We start from the raw sequence: 19,521 nt of genomic DNA, 5'->3' as shown, positions 1-19,521 counted from the left end.
CTCTGGCCTCCCGAATCTAAACTTGCAAGCATGGATTCTTACATTTCACTACCTGGAGACTGAAGGCAGGAAGCACATCCTCTAAGTGTGCACTAGTTTTTCCCCACACTCCTCAACGCTCATACCAGGTGCCGGGCACAGGAGCTGTCGACAAACTCCGGAAGCAAGATCTGCAGGGAGAAGCAGGGGACAGCTCCTCAAGTACCAAGGCTCGTGGCCACCTTTTCCGGAAAAGCCCTTCGTGAATTCCCGGGCAGGAATACCAGTGGTGGGGGTTGGGGGAAGGCGAGTTCGGGGGAGCACCGGGGGCTTCTGAGCGACGAAGATGGAGGGCTGGGTGGCGACACTGGCTCTGGGGGCCGCTGAGGTCAGCGGGTTACGCACTAATGACGCACCGTCCACGGAGTCCTTCCTGCGAGTTGCCGGCTCCGCCCCTACTGGTGCTCCAGCCCCCGTGCAGCTGCTTCCGGACTCGGGTGCTCGGGGCCACCGCTGGTGCTGGGCCCGGGGGAGGGACAGCTGCCTGCAGCGGCGGCCGCCTACAGCACGGGCCGCCTGGGCCCCACGCTCTGCCTCGCCCCGGGGATCTCCGAGGACGTCTCCGGCCTGACCTTTTGGAGGGCGCGTCTCAGCTGCGTGCTTGGGGCACATCCAGCTGCTTTGTGGGAGTCACAGCCAGCTAATTCAAGGGGCGAACCTGCTGGCTGGAGTGCGCTGAACTCTTCCCTCCACCTTCCAATAGGAGGCTTCCTATTACTGAGATCCTTTAAGCCAGCAGTTCAGGAACCCCCACATCGGGAGCAGCTAGGACCGGGGCGACCTTCCAACTACCTTCCTTCCGTCATGATGGAGTACCGCGTCCCCAGTTTTGGGGACACCTTGGGGTGTGGCCTTGGTGAGTGAAACTCGCTGTCCTGCTTGTTGGGAAGGAAACCCGGAAACGGGGAGGACACTGTCGGGGCGACCCGGACCTTATCAGATCCTGAGTCTTGGAATCTTGCGTGGGGGATGGTGGCGAATGAATTCGGATGTGCCTCCTTCCTTTATCTCACGGCTGAGAAGGAGACAAGCCGCCTGCCCCCCGGAGGCTTCACGACCATCCCGGGAAGTGGGCGGCCGAGTCTGAATTGAGAACGCGGTTCTCCAGACACCTGCCCTTCCGAGCCTGAACAGACTCTGCTCTCTGAGGAGACCCCCCAACCCCAAACGTGAGCAGTGCGGGCCCCAGAATTTGGGGGCTCACTACGCACTCCAGTTATGTTCCTCCGACGGCTGGGTGGCTGGCTGCCTCGCCCTTGGGGCCGCCGGAAACCCAAGCCTGACCTGCCCACCACAGAACCCAGACAGGTGAACAGCTCCTCTGAGAATTCAGGGAGTGACTGGGACAGCGCCCCAGAAACCATGGGAGATGTGGGGCCTCCCAAGACGAAGGACTTGGGGGCCCGGAGTTCTGGACCTGCTCCAGGACCAAGCAGGGAACCCCAAGTTGAGCAACTGGGGAGCAGAAGAATGGATTCCTTCAAGAGGGTCAAGACTAGCACCAGCACCCAAGACTCTGGAAGACTGGAGGCTGCAGAGGCTATTTCCAAACCGGGATGGGATCCTGTGGACTCAGGTGGCACCAGGAAATCTGGAGTGTCCCCTGAAGGCGGACTGAACCCCCCTGGGCCTGAAGCGCCAGGGGAGAAGCCCAGCTGGCGGCGTCAGAAGCTGCTGGGCTGGCTGCGGGGGGAACCAGGTGGGGGAGCAGGGGCTCCCTCGAAGTACCTGGGGGGCCCAGAGGAGTGTCTGCAGATCTCCACCAACCTGACCCTGCACTTGCTGGAGCTACTGGCCTCGGCCCTACTGGGGTTGTGTTCACGGCCACTGCGGGCAGCCTTGGACGCGTTGGGTCTGAGTGGGCCGCTGGGCCTCTGGCTTCATGGGCTGCTGTCCTTCCTGGCTGCCCTGCATGGGCTCCACGCTGTGCTGAGCCTACTTACTGCTCACCCCCTGCACTTTGCCTGCCTCTTTGGTCTCCTGCAGGCCCTGGTGCTGGCTGTTAGCCTCCGGGAGTCCAGGGGGGATGAGGAAGACGCCGACTTGGAGGGTGAGAAGTTGGGGAGGGAGAGTGAGGAGCAGAGGGGAGACTCAGGACAGGGGCTGTGACCTCAGAGTAGGGTGTGACCCAGGGCTGCCCCCTCAGCGGGCTGGGAGCAAGAGTGAAGACAGTGTGGCCTTTAGGAGGAGAGAGAGGGCACGACCCAGACTGTAGGCACAGGGACCTCAGGGATAGGGAAGAAACCCATGAGTGTGGGGGCGCAGGCCCCGCCTCACCCACAGGAGAGAGCCACTGTTTAGGTTTGTGGACAGTGGGGGCATGGCCCTTGTATTCACCAGCTGTTGTTACTTTTTGATTTTACATTTCTCCCACCTTCTGTTTTGTTTTTTTTCACCTTCACTTTGTAAAAGCAAAAAACAAAAAGAGTGCGGTGGTGGAGAATAAAGACTAATGGGTCCTTTCTACCTCTCAAGACTCCCCAGGGACAGCCAGAACTCTGGCTGGGGTAAGAGGGTGGTTGGGAGACCAAGGGGTTCCTTTTATCTTGGGACATCTAGGGAAGAGAGGGGCCACTAGGTGGTTGGATTTGGGGCCTGGATGGATGACAAGGGACAGGGAGCCTGCAGGAATGATGGTGTTCCTGGGGGCCAGAAGGAGTGGGGATGGTGCAGGTGGCGCTGGCAGGAGGGCTGGCCCAGGAACTGGCAGCCCAGACGGCAGTGTGGGGAAGCAATGCAGTCCCCAGGCAGGGGTTAGGGGTTGCTCACTCAGCAGTAAGTCAGTGTGTCCCAGCAAACCCTAAATACACCACTGCAAAGCAAGTTACTGCCACTCGGCGTCCATCCCGACACTGTCCGGCGGCGGGTTTAGGTGGTAGAAGTTTCAGGGGGAGTTTTGAAATTGGAGTGGGATTGATGTCTGGAGACAAACCCCAACATGAGATGAGGATTGAAAAATAATCTTTATTGCTATTGAGAGGGATTCTTCGGCTTCTCTTCTCCCCCGCCACTACCTTAGCTCCCACTGAATCCATCTGGGGGCACAGATGTAGCCACAGGTCAGTTACTGGATTGGTTACAGACCCCTGGGGGAGGAGGGAGAAAAGAGGATGGAAAGGAAGGAAATCCAGGAAGAGAAGCAAGGCTGCTAGTGTGCATTCCCCCGTTCCTCCCCTGTCAAAGGGGTCCCTGAGGCCTACTTCCCTTCCCGTGTCTGACTCTCTGCCCCCTTTATCCCCTGCAAACCCAGAAACCTCTCTCGAGTAGCCCATCCTGGCTCCCTCTGGGGCCGTCACAACCTATGACACAAATGGGACACAGCCAATCTGATGGTGCCAGCCTTTGGTCTTGCCCCTGGTGACATGACTTGAGTCCCTTTCATCCAGCACCCACAGAAGACTTGGTGAGTCCTAGTTCTCTTCTGTGGGACTTTACCCCCTCACCTCGTTTCCTGGGCGTCAGTAAGAAGGCCTTGGAGCCCAGGCAGGAGGTCAGGGACTGGAATTCCTCCACACACTTCTCAGGAGGGTGTGGTGAGCGATCTGGAAGGGCACAGCAGGGCCAGGCCCATCGAAACCTCTACTTAGCTCCCCTCCCTGGTGAGGACCTCCTGGAAGCACCCAGCCCTCCCTGGGATGTTACAGGGCCTAGAGTAAGGGGCTTTCCTGGCCCTCCTGTGTTTCCTTCCAGCCCATCCTGCCTTTTGCCTTACTGTAGAGGAGGAAGCGCTGGTAACCCTGGCCCATCTCCTTCAGCATGATTCCACCTGGGCATGAACTCGAGAAGAGCTCGGTCCTCATGTCGGGGCGGCCTGTCAGGGTGGGTCGGGGAGGAGAGTGAGGACAGACAGGCAAGACCAAGCAAACCAGGGGATTTGGGGAGAGGGAGGGTTGGAGAGAACCAACCTTCAGTTCTGAGATCTGTGCTCCCCTCAGTCGGGTGGTAGATCCATTCCCGGGGCACACAGGACCCATTTTTCCTGCAGAGGTGGTGATGGCGAGGAGGAAAGACTGAGTGACACCTCAGTCACTCAGCACCAACCTTTATGCCTGCATTCCTTCTTGAAGCCCAGGTTGCCTTGGGTTTCAAGCGACCAGGGGATGCTTAGGCCCACCCCTCTCCAAAGGAAAACTAGTAGAGCCTACGAACTCAGGTGGGCTGAGAACAGTGCACATGCGAAAGGACCCAGCTCTCTGTGGGTAGGTGCTCACACCTTGGGCAGAGACTGCACCCACTTGTGCCGCTGCCCCCCCCCCCCCCCCCACTCACGTGCGAATGGTAGCATGAAGCTGGAGCTGCGTCGGGGCAGAGCCCACAGCCATGTTGAAGACAATGTTGTCCACAGAGTTGAAAGTCGCCAACTCCTCTTTGGTGGGAGCTGCCCCTGCAATAAAGTACCACTGGCCCAGGTAGGGCTCTGGGAACTGGAGAGAGAAGGGGAACACAAGAGGGTTGGTCCCACTTCAGGGTCCATCCAACCTCTTTGTCAGAACAGCAAGACTTAGGGGTGGAGGTATTGGCTGCCTTTCTCCAGCTGGGGCTTGGATCCATGACAGGAGTCATTAAATGACTTTTCCTTTTTGCCTGTGCTCAGTAACCTGAGTAGCCCCCTGCCCCCAGTCCTCCCATGTCCCCACATTGATGGCCATAGTACTTATATTTTTTCACTTGTCCTTCCTTTCATCTTCACAGTACTTAACACTCTCTTCCTTTCCCAGTGTGGCTTCTGGTCATCTCGGCCACCCACTCAAGTCCCTCAGAAGCCCCGCTGGATGCTTGTCCCGTTCTCAGTCCGTACCTCTTTCCCATCCACTCCCTGAGTTGTCAGTTGACTGTGCTCAGGGCACTGGTACACAGAGTTAAGGAGAATGCCATAGAGATAAAGCAGAGCTGCCCAAATTTGGTGGAACATCTTCATGCAACAGGGAGCTGGTGCTCTTCGCGGAGTGGCGATGCCTTAACTGTTCTCCCCTGCTGGCTGCTGAGTCCACTCTGCCTCCAGCCCCCTTGCCTTGATCCTTGACCCTTTCACCTGCTAATGAGTAACTTCAACCTTGTTTTCCAAACACGGATTACTTACAGTATTTGACCCTTCCTCCCCCTCTTCTAGGTGCAGCCATTCCACAATACACCCTGGCTCGTCCAGGGTCTCCGGGGAATTATCAGGGAAGCTGAGCCCTCCAGGTAGAGCCTGTGATGTGCAGCACTAAAGAGAGGTGGATGGTTCATTCACTCACTTAGCCGGGAACTGGCTAAGACCTGGGACAGGGAGATGATTAAGACGCCCTGGCCTTGAAGCAGTCAGTCTCGGGAAAACTAGCTGTGTAAACAAGTCATTGCAGTACGGCCCGATTTCAAGTGCATTAGGACAGGATGAAGCAAGTGCTGGGACGTGGCTGACAGGCGGCTCTCTGACGTTTGTACCCGGGGAAACAGTATGTACACCAGGAAGAAAAGCTCGCTGACACACAGTCCGTTCACTCAATGTTTATTACTAGGAGCAAGAGACTATTAAAGAGGATAGACGTTGGTTTCTGGCGGTGGGTTCGAACCCTAACTCTCCTACTTACTAGGCAATCTGTCTTTTTTTTTCCCCCACCTATGAGTAAATCATGATCTCATAGGATTAAGAGATAATGCATATGAAGCCCTTTGCAAAGGCCTACCCATGTCAAGTCTAAGTAAATATTCGCTGAAATTAATGTTTGTAAAGCGCTTAGTTTCCAGTGGCCAATACGTTCTCAAATGATAGGAGGTAAGGAAAGAATTGTCCAGACAGCCACTGGACAGTGCCGTGTGTGCGGAGCACTTAATGCGGTGAAAGGTGGGGCTTCCTTTTAATCGTTTGTAACTCGACTTACCGCCCCCCCCCCCCCAAAAAAAGATTTTGTCCTGAGAGCTGAGACTTGGGATTTAGGGTCTATGAGGGTTCATCACACTGTTCCACCCTGCCATTCTGGGGTGATGTTTTAACACTCTTTGTAAGAAAACACTAGAACACTCGCTGGGGCAGTAAGGTAGAAGCGGCCTGGATCTGTCGGTTCGCTAGGCAGCCTCCTAACGCGGGCCTAACGACTGCCTCGTTTGTTGAGAGGCTTTTCAATGGGACGGCAGTACGGGCCTTAGAGCACTGGCCGGCAACACCCAGCGTCACTGAACAGGTGCGTATCAGAACTCGGAACTGAAAGCGTCCCGGGGCCTGGGCGTACACGGAGACCCCAGAAGGCCGGGCACCGGCGCAGGAGCGGGTCTGGGCAGAGGACAAAGCGCCGCGGGGCCGACGGCGGGGGCGGAAGAGGGCAATGGGGCAGCTCCGGCCTGCAGGAGCACTTTGGCGGCCCCCTCTATTTCCCGCAGTCAGAGTCCAGTGTCCCGGTCAGGTCGGACTTCATCTGCTCCCAATTCCCGAACTCGGAGGCAACCTTTTTTTTTTTTTTTGTGATGGAAGTCCCGATAGGGAGTAAATCCTTAGCTTCTCAGAAACATGGCGTGTCGACCCAGCCGCGCAAAGCGGCGTGCGGAACATGGCGCCCACAGCACGCAAAACGCCCGGCGGCCAAAACAGAGAGCAGGGCCCACCGCGCGACCGCAAGGCCGACGGCTCGCGACCCGGCCCCAACCGTAGCGCAGGGCGACTTCCGGAGGCGCCGCAGGGCTGGAGCACGGAGGGCGAGCGAGGAGGACGGCGTTTTAGGTGGCCAGGGCTGCACCGCCTCAGTCTCTGCCCGCCGAGACTCCGACACAGATTAATGAGGCGCAATCCGCAGTGCCCACACTCCGACATCCCTCACGACCGTCCAAAGCCTCCTGAGGCGGTCCTAGAGTCTCACCTGGTAATTTTCCTCAGGCATTTATAATGGCCACCTCAACCCCTTATTGTACGAGCTCACGCACGGGGAAATAAATCGCGCCGCGGAGGGTGGGGCGGTGTCTGAGTGTGTACGCATGCGTAATGCGACGCACGCAGACGCAGTACGGTCCCCCGGGCGACGGCAGCAGCGGCGGCTCCTCGGGGTGCTCGGCTCCCTCCCATCTAGGCCGGCCCCGGCCCGTCTCGCCCTCCGGAACCCACTGTTTGGGGCCGCGGACTTTTTTGTCGTGCCCCACGAAAGTGAAGCTTGGGAACCTGGGGGGAGCCGGAAGTTCCGCCTCGCGATCTCCAAATACTGTCGGGGGAACGGAAGTGGCCGTCGGTGGCAGGTTGGAGGTGACCGGAAGTGATGGCACCGTGGGGAAGTCGTGGGTGGAGCCGCAGGGTGGTGGTGTGTGTATTTGGTGTGTGTTGATTGCGACGCTCTGCTGGAGCCCCGAAAGAAGGCGGAAGAGGGGGGGCAGTCAGCTAGCCGGTCTGGCCCCCCGTGAGTGTCCGTCAGTTTGGGTCTCGTGATTTAGGCGGGCTCAATGGTTGTGGTGTGGCACGCGTGCGCGAAACTATTTTCTCCGCAGAATGTAGTGCGACCCTTCCCCCCCACCCCTTCTAGTATTGTCCCAGGGTTTCTGGGGCCTTTTATCGCGACCGGTGATGACACTGGTATTGTGCTTCCTTCCTTCCCCGCTTCCTAGCCCGACTGGCGCTCTCTCGTGATTGGCATCGTGGAGCCCCTCCCACCTCCTGTCGCCCAACTTCCTTTGCCCGTCGGTCTCCTGCCCTTTGCGTTTCTTTTCATGTGCCCCGGAATCAGAAGAGGGGTGGGGGGTGGGTCTGTGCTTGTGTGGGAGAAACTCTTTAGGTATTGGGGCGGAGACTCGGGCCCGGGAGGCTTCTGGGTATATAAAATCGGCTTTGGGCGACATTGGGCCTCTCTCCGTTCTTCCTTAGAAAGCTGTTGGCCATGGAGCCCAATAATAGTACCAGTACCACAGTGGAGGAGCCTGACAGCCTGGAGGTGCTGGTGAAGACCCTGGACTCTCAGACTCGGACCTTTATTGTGGGGGCCCAGGTGAGACCCCAGTACTTCTGGAAGGCACCCATTAACTCTTCCTCTTGTGTGCCCCTTAGCCTAGGAGAAGGTTTTCTGGCCCTCAGTTTTCTTTCATTGATTCCTTTGTTCATAGTCTAGGCAGAACATTTTCTGATACTATTGAGTGATAAAGTATTCTATTGAAGGAAGCAGATTTTGTTCTGCCTTCCTCCACCTCAGCAGAACTCAGTGCAGAGGGAAATGGGGAGGAAGGAGGGAATCTTTATGCTCTCAGGATTGCGTAAGTGAACCCCAGCTCCAAGAGATAGGCATGGTTCCTGCCTTTGGGAAGGGAGAACAGAACACACAGACCCCAAACACAAGCGTGTCTTAACAGGCAAAAATTTGTCAGGTCTATACTGTTTTCGTTTTTGTGTTTTTTTAAGATTTTATTCATTTATTTTTAGACGGTGGGGGGTTGAGAAAGAGAGAGAGGGGGAGAGAAACATCGGTGTGTGGTTGCTTCTTGCTCGCCCCCTACTGCGGACCTGGCCAACAACCCAGGCACGTGCCCTGACTGGGAATCAAACCCATCACCCTTTGGTTCACAGGCCCGCACTCAGTCCACTGAGCCACACCAGCCAGGGCTATACTGTGTTTTTAAAGGTGAGAAATCAGAGCTGGTAATGTAGGTAGAGGCCTAATAGACTGTTGGATTACTAATTTTTGTGGCATACTGTGAATCTTTTGAGCTTGAAAGTGTGGGCACAGCTATGTTATTACTACTCTAATACTGGGAGACAAAATTGTGAGGGGTTGGCCCATGGTTTTTAAGTGCGACATTAGATATATGTCAGAAAACCATATAGGCTTTTGTGACTAGATGTGTGTAAACAGCCTGCATCTTCCCAAGAGTCGGTTGTCTAGTTAGGAAAAAAATTTTTCTCTTTTGTGTTTTCTCTTTGTTTAGTCTTCCTTCCTTAACCCGATTGTCCACCCCATCTTTCTCGTCATTGCTTTTATCTTTGGGACTAGAGTTGTATCATTTTGTGCTTGGGGAGCAGTCACTGATGTCTTTAGACACGTATTCCCTTGGGAGCCAGCAGAGGAGTAAAGGGACTATCAGTTGGCTTCTCTGTTTCTCAGCCATGTAATTTTCTCCTAGGTCTGGAACTGAACTTCGTTATGTTTATCGTATTTTTTTTTGACTTTTATTTATCTTTTTTATTTTTTATTTTTTATTTTATTTTTTTATTGTTATTCAATTACAGTTGTGTACCCTTTCTCCCCATCCCTCCACCCGACCCCGGCTGACCCCCTCCCTCCCCCACCTCCACCCTCCCCCTGTTTATGGTATTTTGACAAGAGTGTGAAATGGTCTTAATTTGGGGCTTTGCACAGTAATTACCTCACAATCAAGGCAAGTGATTTTGTGATGGGATGGTTCCTACCCTCATCTCCACGAGCCAGTTGTCCCTCTTCCGTCCGTCCTCTGTCCTGCAGTCGCTGATGGCTGTGTGCACCCCCCCTTTACAGATGAATGTGAAGGAGTTTAAGGAGCACATTGCTGCCTCTGTCAGCATCCCCTCTGAGAAACAGCGGCTTATCTACCAGGGACGGGTTCTGCAGGATGATAAGAAGCTCCAGGAATACAGTAAGAGGCGGGGGGGGGGGGGGGGCGGGGGGGGGGGGCCTGTTCAGAGTTTGAGACATCTGTCCAGAGGGATGAGCTGAAACCATGGGTTTACCTGATCACAAAATGTATTGGTGTGTATCTTTTTTTATTTTTGCAGATGTTGGGGGAAAGGTTATCCACCTGGTGGAACGTGCTCCTCCTCAGACTCAGCTCCCTTCGGGGGCATCTTCTGGGACAGGGTCTGCCTCAGCCACCCACAGTGGGGGACCCACACTTGGTACTCGGGGGCCTGGGGCCTCTGTTCATGACCGGAATGCCAACAGCTATGTCATGGTTGGAACCTTCAACCTTCCTGTAAGCCGGTGTTTCACGTGGGATGGTTTTTGTGGGGAAGTAAAATTTGGGTTGTGGTAGCAGCTGAGAGAGCCCAGTGTTTAGATTGGGTTTGGAAGGCCCTGTGGTTGACTAATGGCCTCAGTCTTGAGGAGAAAAGGAGTGGGTCTCCAGAGAGTGAGTTGGAAATGTGGGGCCTTAGTGCTTGGCTTCTCCCAGAGCAACTTCCCTTCCCCTCCCCCAGAGTGACGGCTCTGCTGTGGACGTTCACATCAACATGGAGCAGGCCCCGATTCAGGTAGCACGGGGCCTGGGAGGGTCAGGGAAGGGGGTCTGGGAGAACGAGAAGGGTCCGGGAGGTGGGGTTGGACTTGGCTGAGGGGGTGCTGGGACCTGGTTCAATAGGCTCTGCCGCTCGAGCCTGCACCTCAGACCTGCCCCGGCACCCCCTCTCTTCCTGTAGAGTGAGCCTCGAGTCCGGCTGGTGATGGCTCAGCACCTGATCAGGGACATACAGACCTTACTCTCGCGCATGGAGGTGAGCAGTCTTTCTCTGCTTCTCCACCCCCCCACGCATTGTCTCAGCCCCGGGGGTGGGGGGTGACTGGCCACATTCGCTGGATGTTTCTTTCCTAATCTGGTTTGTGCTCTGCAGTCTTCGTTCTTTGGGCAGAAACAGTGCCTGTAGTATCTGTGTGAGGCTGTCTCGTCCCCGCTAATCCTCTTGATGTCCCGTGTCTGGCAAATTTGTTTCGGATTTCTCAGATAACTCTCAAGGCTTCTTTTCTTTTTAAAGATTTTATTGTTTTTAGAGAGAGGGGAAGGAAAGGACAGAAACATCGAAGTGAGAGAGAGAGACATTGATCTGTTGCCTCTTGTACGTGCCCTGACTGGGGACCGAACCCCATCCCAAGCATGTGCCCTGACTGCAATCAAATCGGTGACCTTTTGCTTTGTGGGATAATGCCCAGCCAACTGAGCCACACCAGTCAGGGCTTGTGGCATCTCATTTCAATTAAAGAAGGCTTTTGTGCTTTTTTTTTTTTTTTAATTGATTGAGAGAAAGAGAGAAATATTGATTTGTTGTTCCACTTATTTATGCATTCATTGGTTAATTCTTGTATGTGCCCTGACCCTGGATTGAACCCATAACCATAGTGTATTTGGACGATGCTCCAGCCACCTGAGCTACCTGGCCAGGGCTTGATGCTTTATTAAATTTTTTAATTATAACCTGACTGGTGTGGCTCAATGGATTGAGTGGGGCCTACAAACCAAAGGGTCGCCAGTTTGACTTCCAGTCAGGGCACAGGCTTGGGTTGCAGGCCACGTCCCCAGTAGGGGGTGTGCGGGAGGCAGCCACACATTGATGTTTCTCTCCTTCTCTTTCTCATTCTGTTCTCTTCTCTCTAAAAATAAGCAAGTAAAATTTTTTAGAAATTTTTCTTAATTATGATACTTGGTATTAGTATGTCCTGATTTCATTAGTTTGTGCTGTGTCTATGACCTATGGCCTTTCCTTCTCTCGTGGAGGTTAGGAAGCCACAGTCCCCACTTTTTGTTAATAATTCATTTGCAAGAGTTTCAGATATTTATTGTGCACCTAATTTGCATAAGTTTCTTACTGGTTGCTAGGGAGTCAAAGATACAGGTACAAAGCCTTGCCTTCAGGGAGCCTAGTTAGAGCACCTTGTCCACTCATTCTCCTTTGACCTGGATAGTCCTCTGCAGCAGTCTCATCCTGCCTTTGGTACCCTGACTCTCCCCTACCTTCAGTGTCGAGGGGGGTCCCAAGCACAGCATAATCAGCCGCCTGCACAGACACCGACTGTGGCCCCAGAGCCAGTAGCCTTGAGTTCTCAGACATCAGAACCAGTCGAGACCGTAGTGTCTTCTCGGGAGCCCATGGAGGCGGAAGAAGTGGAGGAGCGTGCCCCAGCCCAGAGCCCGGAGCTCACCCCTTCTGGCCCAGCCCCAGCGGGCCCAACACCTGCGCCAGAGACAAATGCTCCCAAGTGAGAGATGGAGGGCACCCACGGGAGGGGTTTGGGATCCCAAGTGAAGGATGAGGATGAGGAGAGGTGTGATGGGGAAGGAAGGATTGCTTGGAGGTCTATGTGGAAGGATAGTGTTGGGAGCATGGAGGGACCCTGGAGTAGGTAATGGCAGTTAGGACTAACAGCTGAGCCGCCCTGCTCTCTCTGGGGCAAGGAAAACCAAATGGTGCTTCCTTATCAAGATTCTTGCCCCTGAGTTCACAGAGGCCCCATCTCTTCTATTAGAGTTAGTATCTCACCATTGTAGGTGCAGGGTTGTGGCGGTGGAGAGGGTGGAAGCAGTTTATCTTGCCCCATCTTCCCATGGGTGGGGGTAAAGAACAGGCTCTGCTAGTCCAGGAAGGGATTGGGCTGGGGTTCTGGGAGGCCAGGGAGAGACGGCAGATGTGGTCTAGCATCTGTGCGGTTGCGAAGCTGAGGAAGGCCTTGGCTCACTGTCTCTTGGGTTTGCCCATAGCCATCCTTCCCCTGCGGAGTATGTCGAGGTGCTCCAGGAGCTCCAGCGGCTTGAAAGCCGCCTTCATCCCTTCCTGCAGCGCTACTATGAGGTTCTGGGCGCCGCTGCCAGCACAGACTACAACAACAATGTGAGCCCGCCCACCCCCTTACCCCTGATCTCCCCAAATGGAATGGGCTGACATACACATCACCCTCTCCCCCCCAAAAAAGATTGTCTGCAAGGTGCTGATCTCGCCCTAGAGTTGTAAGTAAGTGATCTTCTCCTTCCTTTCGGGGCAGGTGATGATCTCTGCAATATTCACTGTCTTTGCACTCCTCAGTCTCCTGAGTTATTTAGCAAGTTTGTAAAGTAAAAGAGATTAGCTGACGATGACTTACTGACTCACTGTAGAGTCTGCTTTAATGGGAAACTCTTTATGTGTATACAATAGAATTTTGCAAAGGCTGGGTCTACGTAGGAGCTTCCAAGGCTATACCTAAAGGGTTACAGGATGTGGTGTTTTCGGAAGGTGGTATTGCTTTGGTTAGTGAGGTGGATTCCGGCCTGATATTTTCTGCTTTTTTGTATTTTTCTTTCCCTCCCTTGCCTTTTTCTGTGTTTGGCCTGGGGCTACAGCAAGAGGGTCGAGAAGAGGACCAGCGCTTGATCAACCTGGTTGGGGAGAGCCTGCGGCTGCTGGGCAACACCTTTGTGGCGCTGTCCGATCTGCGCTGCAATCTGGCCTGTGCGCCCCCGCGGCACCTGCATGTGGTCCGACCTATGTCTCACTACACCACCCCCATGGTGCTTCAGCAGGCAGCCATCCCCATTCAGGTGGGCTGGGGCAGGCCCGGCGTGAGGAAGACGGGAGGGGGGCTGCTGTTGGGATGACCCAGGGCAGCTGTGGCGCCTAAAGGAGGTTAAATCAGGAGGCGGCTTTGGGAACATGCAGTGACGCAGGGTCGGGGAGACTTCAGAGGCAGATGGTGGGGCGGTGCTCTGGACTAGGCTCTTGTGGTTTTCTTAGCTCTGCCCCACCCGTCTTGTCTTCTCCAGATCAACGTGGGGACCACTGTGACCATGACTGGGAATGGGACTCGACCCCCGCCGACTCATGGCACAGAGGCACCTCCCACTGGTCCTGGACAGGCCTCGACCCTGGCTCCCTCTTCTGCTACTGTCGACTCAACTGAGGGGGCACCTCCCCCAGGGCCAGCTCCCCTGCCAACCCCCAGCCACCCGCGGGTCATCCGGATTTCCCACCAGAGCGTGGAACCCGTGGTCATGATGCACATGAACATTCAAGGTGAGTTGGGGTCTGCAGAGGAGAGCCCGCCGGGAGGGGTGGGGCTGGTGCTGAGGTGTGGGGGTGGGAGGGGGAGGGCCGAAGGTGGTGTCAGAGGGACCAGAGCAGGAGCTTCAGTGCATGTGTGTGTGTGTGTGTGTCTGGGGCAGCAGGACTGCTTGTTCTTGGAGCTTGTTTACATAAGGAAGGGAGCACCTCCTCCCTGTCTAGATGGAGGGAGAGGGAGGCAGGCGTTCTGGGTGGGGAATGGGGGCCTGAAGGACACTGATCTCAGGAGGACACAGGCAGGCCTTGGCCCCGCCTGTCTCAGGGCCAACTCTCTCTGTCTCCCTGCCCAGATTCTGGCACACAGCCTGGTGGAGTTCCGAGTGCTCCCACTGGCCCCCTGGGACCCCCTGGTCATGGCCAGACCCTGGGTAAGAGTGAGGGCGTCAGAGCAAGCTGAACTGTAGGTAGAGAAGGGGTAGGGCCGATTGGGTGGGTTGAAGGGGTCCAGGTTCAAGGTTACATCAGACCCGCCCCCCAGGCTCCACCCTCATCCAGCTGCCCTCCCTGTCCCCTGAGTTCATGCACGCCGTCGCCCACCAGATCACTCATCAGGCCATGGTGGCAGCTGTTGCCTCCGCGGCCACAGGTAATGACCTGGAAAGGGGGGCCTGGGAAGGGGGGCCAAGGTCCATGGTGGCGGGTGCTGTCGGCTGGTGGCATGGGCCCAGCCCTCAGCCCTCTCTGGTCTCTCCCCTGTGCCTCGCACAGGACAGCAGATGCCAGGTTTCCAGGCAGCTCCGACCCGGGTGGTGATTGCCCGGCCCACCCCTCCACAGGCTCGGCCTTCCCATCCTGGGGGGACCCCAGTCTTGGGGACTCTGGTGAGTAAGGGTAGGGGAGTTTCGGTGGGGAGGTGTCTGGGGAGGGAGTCCTGCGGTGGGGCATGGAAAGGACGAGGCTGAAGCCTCCCACTCTCAGCAGGGTGCTGGTCTGGGTGCCAATGCCTCTCTAGCCCAGATGGTGAGCGGCCTTGTGGGGCAGCTTCTTATGCAGCCCGTCCTTGTGGGTGAGTCCTTGCTTTTCCCTGCCCCAAACTTAGAGGATTTCCATGGTTCTGAAGGCCTACCCTCCCTCCCTGATGTCCTCCTGGGTGTTTCCCAGTTTTCACTCAGTCCTTTTGTTCTGGCCTTCCTGCTGGACGACCGGAGTGGGGATTTCAACTTGCTGCTTTTGGTCCCTATAGCTCAGGGGTCCCCAGGAATGGCTGCACCTCCAGCTCCTGCCACTGCATCAGCCAGTGCTGGCACCACCAACACGGCTACCACAGCCGGCCCTGCTCCTGGGGGGCCCACCCAGCCTCCTCCCCCCCAGCCCTCCACCTCTGATCTGCAGTTCTCTCAGCTCCTGGGGAACTTGCTGGGACCTGCGGGGCCGGGCAGTGGAGGGCCCGGTGTGGCCCCTCCCAGCATCACAGTGGCGATGCCTGGCGTCCCTGCGTTTCTTCAGGGCGTGACTGACTTTCTGCAGGTGAGTGGGCAGCTCACTCGTCGCCCTTCCTGTCCTTGCCTGGCCAGGCGCTGCTTTCCTGTTGCCACCACGCTGCCACAGCCGCAGTGCCTGGTGACATGTCCGTAGGGAGGGACCACGGGGTCCCTTGTGGAGACGAGGAAACGGGGCTTAGGGAGCGTTTGTGTTGCTGCTCTCTGACCGAGCTCGTTCGGAGGGAGGAAGGCGGTTGCTTGGCCTAGCCCTGCCATTCAGTAGCTTCTCTTGCGCGCTCTGCTGTAAGGGGCCCAGGCAGAGTAGAGCTCCCCATCTTCCGGCCCACCCTGGTTCGTGCCCTCTTGATGTCATTCCGTGTCCTTGTCCCCATCCTCACCTCATCTTCTGTACTTTTTTTTTTCCTGTTCGCCAGGCAACGCAGACAGCCCCTCCGCCGCCTCCACCCCCCCCACCTCCACCTCTGGCCCCAGAACAGCAGGCCACACCCCCACCAGGGTCCCCTTCTGGTGGCACAGGGAGTCCTGGAGGCCTGGGTCCGGAAAGCCTGTCGCCGGAGTTCTTTACCTCAGTGGTGCAGGGCGTGCTGAGCTCTCTGCTGGGCTCGCTGGGGGCTCGGGCCGGCAGCAGTGAGAGCATCGCCGCTTTCATACAGCGCCTCAGCGGGTCCAGCAACATCTTCGAGCCCGGGGCTGACGGCGCTCTTGGTGAGCAGTGGGGGTGCCTTGGCCTTCTCCAGGAAAGGGCAGCCTGGGGAAGGTGGATGACTTGTGTTTACGGGCATTGCCAAGGCGGGATGAGGGTGATAGGCTAGGGGCGGGTGGGCCAGCGAGGTGGTGAAGGCCACTGCTAACGTCTGCCCCGGTCCACAGGGTTCTTTGGGGCCCTGCTCTCACTCCTGTGCCAGAACTTTTCTATGGTGGATGTGGTGATGCTTCTCCACGGGCATTTCCAGCCACTGCAGCGGCTCCAGCCCCAGCTGCGCTCCTTCTTCCACCAGCACTACCTGGGTGGCCAAGAGCCCACACCTGGTAACATCCGGGTAAATGAAGAGCTAGGCTCCAGAGCTCTTCTCTTCACTTCTGACTTCTCATTCCTGACTCTGTCTGTCACCTAGACCTATGATTGTCCCTGGACTTACTGGGGGTGGAGGGGGAAGTGCCTCGAGGGCTGGGGTCTAAATCTAAACCTGTGCTGTCCCCCCGCTCTCCCTCTGTAGATGGCAACCCACACATTGGTCACTGGGCTAGAAGAGTATGTTCGGGAGAGTTTTGTGAGTAGCACGCCCCCGGTCCGTCCTCTCCTGGGTCTGGTGGGGGGCTTCTGTTCCTACCGCCTCCTCCTTGACTCCCTGTCTCTTGGGGTTCCTGATTTTTGGGTCTCTGTGTTTCGTTTCTCAGTCCCTGGTGCAGGTTCAGCCAGGTGTGGACATCATCCGGACAAATCTGGAGTTCCTCCAAGAGCAGTTTAATAGCATTGCTGCTCACGTCCTGCACTGCACAGGTCAGGGCCGGCTGGATCGGGGCGAGTGGGGCCTGCTGGGCATGCGGGGCTGCAGGGTGCCACCACCCCTTCCTGTTGTCTTGCCCACAGACGGAGGGTTTGGGGCCCGTTTGCTGGAGCTGTGTAACCAGGGCCTGTTCGAATGCCTTGCTCTGAACCTGCACTGCTTGGGGGGCCAGCAGATGGAGCTAGCTGCCGTCATCAATGGCCGGATTGTAAGCACCACCGAGCCCCAGATCCCCAGGCTCTCGTTTCCTCAGGTTTCCATTCTTCGGTGTCCTGCAGTTTTTATTTTTCTTCTCCAAACTGCCATTCTTTACCCTTTGATGCCTTTCAAGAGCTGGTGGGGGTTTTGTGTTTGAATCTGCTCTCTGCCCCTCAGCGTCGCATGTCTCGTGGGGTAAACCCCTCCTTGGTGAGCTGGCTGACCACGATGATGGGACTGAGGCTTCAGGTGGTCCTGGAGCACATGCCTGTAGGCCCCGATGCCATCCTCAGATACGTTCGCAGGGTTGGTGACCCCCCACAGGTAAAGGACCTGATGATGGGCTGTGGGGTCAGGGGACTGGAGGGAACTGGAGTGATCTGAAAGGGATTTTGTGTTCTCCTCTGTCCAATTTCACAGCCACTTTCTGAGGAGCCAATGGAAGTTCAGGGATCAGAGAGAACCTCTCCTGAGCCTCAGGTACCAGGGAGAGGTTGAGGGGCCAGATAAGTCAGAGTGGAAGGGTCGGGGTGGAGGGTTCTAGTGGCAGAGAATTCTGAACCTGCCTGCTGTCCGACTCCCAGCGGGAGAACGCTTCCCCAGCACCTGGAACAACAGCGGAAGAGGCTATGTCACGACGCCCACCTCCTGCTCCGGAGGGGGGCTCCCGAGATGAGCAGGACGGAGCGTCTGCTGAGACAGAACCTTGGGCAGCTGCAGTCCCCCCAGTAAGTGTCAGGTGACCAGTGGGCCGAGGCAGCTGCAAGTTGTGGCAATTACTTTCTGATCATCTCCCCCAGGAATGGGTCCCTATCATCCAGCAGGACATTCAGAGCCAGCGGAAGGCGAAGCCGCAGCCTCCCCTGAGCGACGCCTACCTCAGTGGTATGCCTGCCAAGAGACGCAAGGTTGGTTTGCCTCCCCTCTGAGGACCCCGCTTTATGCGAGTTCCCACTGCGCTGAGTCAAACCAGTTGAGCTGGGTGGGGTTTTTCCTGGCTTAGCCCCTCGCTCACTCGATGACGGAGCCTTTGAGACTCAGACTTTCTCACAGTCACCCCGTCAGTCTGCCTGCCAGCGGTGCCCTCGTCCCGCAGCTGCCTCACGCCCAGCCCACGTGACGGGGCTGTGTGCTCACAGTGGGTTTCCCCTTGTGGGCCCGCTAGTTTTGGATGCCGATGGCCTGACCCGTCCCGCCCCTCTTGCTTTGAAGACCAAGTCCAGCACATTCAAATGCTGTTTTTGGCCAGCGCCAGACAAAATTACGAAGGCATTTTTGCTGTTAAAACCACATGTGGACTATTTCCCTTCTTTCCCTTAGTGTGGAGACTGGTTGACTCATTGAAAGGGTGAGCTGGGTGGTGGCACTGGATCTGACCTTGGTCCTCTTTCTCCTCTCAACCCCGTCTCCCAGACGATGCAGGGTGAGGGTCCCCAGCTGCTTCTTTCAGAGGCCGTGAGCCGGGCAGCTAAGGCAGCCGGAGCTCGGCCCCTGACAAGCCCTGAGAGCCTGAGCCAGGACCTGGAGGCACCAGAGGTTCAGGAGAGCTACAGGCAGCAGGTGTCCCCACCTTGAAGCAGAATAGGGATGGTCTAGTGGGAGGGGTTGGGCTAGGGCCCCTCTTCCCCAGATTCCTTCAGAGATGCATTGGTTAGTCTGGGGCTACCACTTACATTTTTAAACGTTTTTCCCTAGTGGCATCTGGGAAGGCTCTTTGGTGCCTTATTGGGCTACCGACTGGCTGGTGGGGAAGTGTTAGCTCCTGAGGGATGACCTTGTGTGCTTGCTGGGATCCTAGGGTCTTGGCCAACACCCCTCCAACCTGCTTGCTCTCTTTCTAGCTCCGGGCTGATATACAGAAGCGACTGCAGGAAGACCCCAACTACAGCCCCCAGCGCTTCCCTAATGCCCACCGGGCCTTTGCTGAGGACCCCTAGCTCCTTGCCCCACTTTGATCAGGGGACCGTTTCCCCCTCTTCCTTTACAGTATTTAAGAAATAAAAGTCAGATTTTCCTGGCCCTTTTGTCTCCAAATTGCCTTCATGAAGTAGTTTAAGCTCTTTAATCTCTGAATTTGACTTAAAATTGAATAATCCCTAGCTATACCAGACAATTTTGGACAGTTGCCCATTTGCAATTTTTCATGCAGAAGCATTTTCCATGTACATAGGACCCAAGTTCTAAAACGGAAGGAACCTGTTCCAGGTGCACGCTAGCACTGGGTCCTCAAACTGTCCAGTAAAAAGACCATTTAATTCCGAAGCAGCAGCAGCCACCCTAAGGCCCAGCTGTGCTGTGACTACCATGCAGTGGTACCACATGCAGCGCAACCCGAGGTTTATCAGCTAGAACTGGTCTACTCAGTTCAAGGAGCCCTACTGTTCCTGTCATTCAGCAGTCTGTGACAACTAAGGGCACCATCTGGTGGCTGGTGGGGCTCTGGACTGGGCACTGGCCTGTGAACCAAAAGGTCGCAGGTTCGATTCCCAGTCAGGGCATATGCCTGGGTTGTAGGCCAGGTCCCCAGTTGGGGGTGTGGAAGAGGCAACCAATGATCCATGTTTCTCTGTCTTCCAATAGATAAAAAATTCATACATTTTATATGTATAAAAGG

The 19,521-nt window shown here is 56.1% G+C and overlaps 3 protein-coding genes across 16 annotated transcripts; 2 read left to right on the top strand and 1 right to left on the bottom strand.

The window, feature by feature from the left end:
- The first annotated feature begins 427 nt into the window (after positions 1 to 427).
- On the top strand, positions 428 to 2,505 carry C11H6orf47 (chromosome 11 C6orf47 homolog). The gene has a single exon (XM_024557858.4). It carries the CDS (start codon positions 1,258 to 1,260, stop codon positions 2,146 to 2,148), a length of 891 nt encoding a protein of 296 aa, XP_024413626.2. The 5' UTR covers positions 428 to 1,257; the 3' UTR covers positions 2,149 to 2,505.
- Positions 2,506 to 2,983: 478 nt separating this feature from the next.
- On the bottom strand, positions 2,984 to 5,063 carry APOM (apolipoprotein M). The gene is made up of 6 exons (XM_024558106.4): positions 4,838 to 5,063; positions 4,309 to 4,463; positions 3,945 to 4,018; positions 3,752 to 3,850; positions 3,483 to 3,581; positions 2,984 to 3,125 (listed from the first exon to the last, which is right to left on the bottom strand). Exons 1-6 carry the CDS (start codon positions 4,955 to 4,957, stop codon positions 3,100 to 3,102), a joined length of 573 nt encoding a protein of 190 aa, XP_024413874.3. The 5' UTR covers positions 4,958 to 5,063; the 3' UTR covers positions 2,984 to 3,099.
- Positions 5,064 to 6,983: 1,920 nt separating this feature from the next.
- On the top strand, positions 6,984 to 18,927 carry BAG6 (BAG cochaperone 6). 14 transcript variants are annotated; one of them, XM_045193002.3, is made up of 26 exons: positions 6,985 to 7,239; positions 7,859 to 7,979; positions 9,477 to 9,594; positions 9,734 to 9,930; positions 10,154 to 10,207; positions 10,373 to 10,447; positions 11,686 to 11,924; positions 12,424 to 12,553; positions 13,042 to 13,239; positions 13,462 to 13,711; positions 14,050 to 14,127; positions 14,238 to 14,345; positions 14,468 to 14,580; positions 14,678 to 14,765; positions 14,943 to 15,226; positions 15,615 to 15,906; positions 16,072 to 16,241; positions 16,419 to 16,472; positions 16,600 to 16,702; positions 16,793 to 16,917; positions 17,085 to 17,231; positions 17,328 to 17,387; positions 17,492 to 17,635; positions 17,729 to 17,815; positions 18,321 to 18,467; positions 18,749 to 18,927. In XM_045193002.3, exons 1-26 carry the CDS (start codon positions 6,992 to 6,994, stop codon positions 18,842 to 18,844), a joined length of 3,726 nt encoding a protein of 1,241 aa, XP_045048937.1. In that variant the 5' UTR covers positions 6,985 to 6,991; the 3' UTR covers positions 18,845 to 18,927. The 14 variants fall into 14 exon arrangements, with proteins under 14 accessions (XP_045048942.1, XP_045048937.1, XP_045048941.1 ...); XM_045193001.3 differs by having other exon boundaries at positions 6,986 to 7,239; positions 14,681 to 14,765; positions 17,708 to 17,815; XM_045193000.3 differs by having other exon boundaries at positions 6,986 to 7,239; positions 17,708 to 17,815.
- Positions 18,928 to 19,521: the final 594 nt, after the last annotated feature.

Source organism: Desmodus rotundus, chromosome 11, assembly GCF_022682495.2.
Source record: "Desmodus rotundus isolate HL8 chromosome 11, HLdesRot8A.1, whole genome shotgun sequence".
Taxonomy (NCBI): Eukaryota; Metazoa; Chordata; class Mammalia; order Chiroptera; family Phyllostomidae; genus Desmodus; species Desmodus rotundus.
The sequence above is the reverse complement of the archived record's forward strand: the minus strand, read 5'-3'. Positions and strand labels throughout refer to the sequence as shown.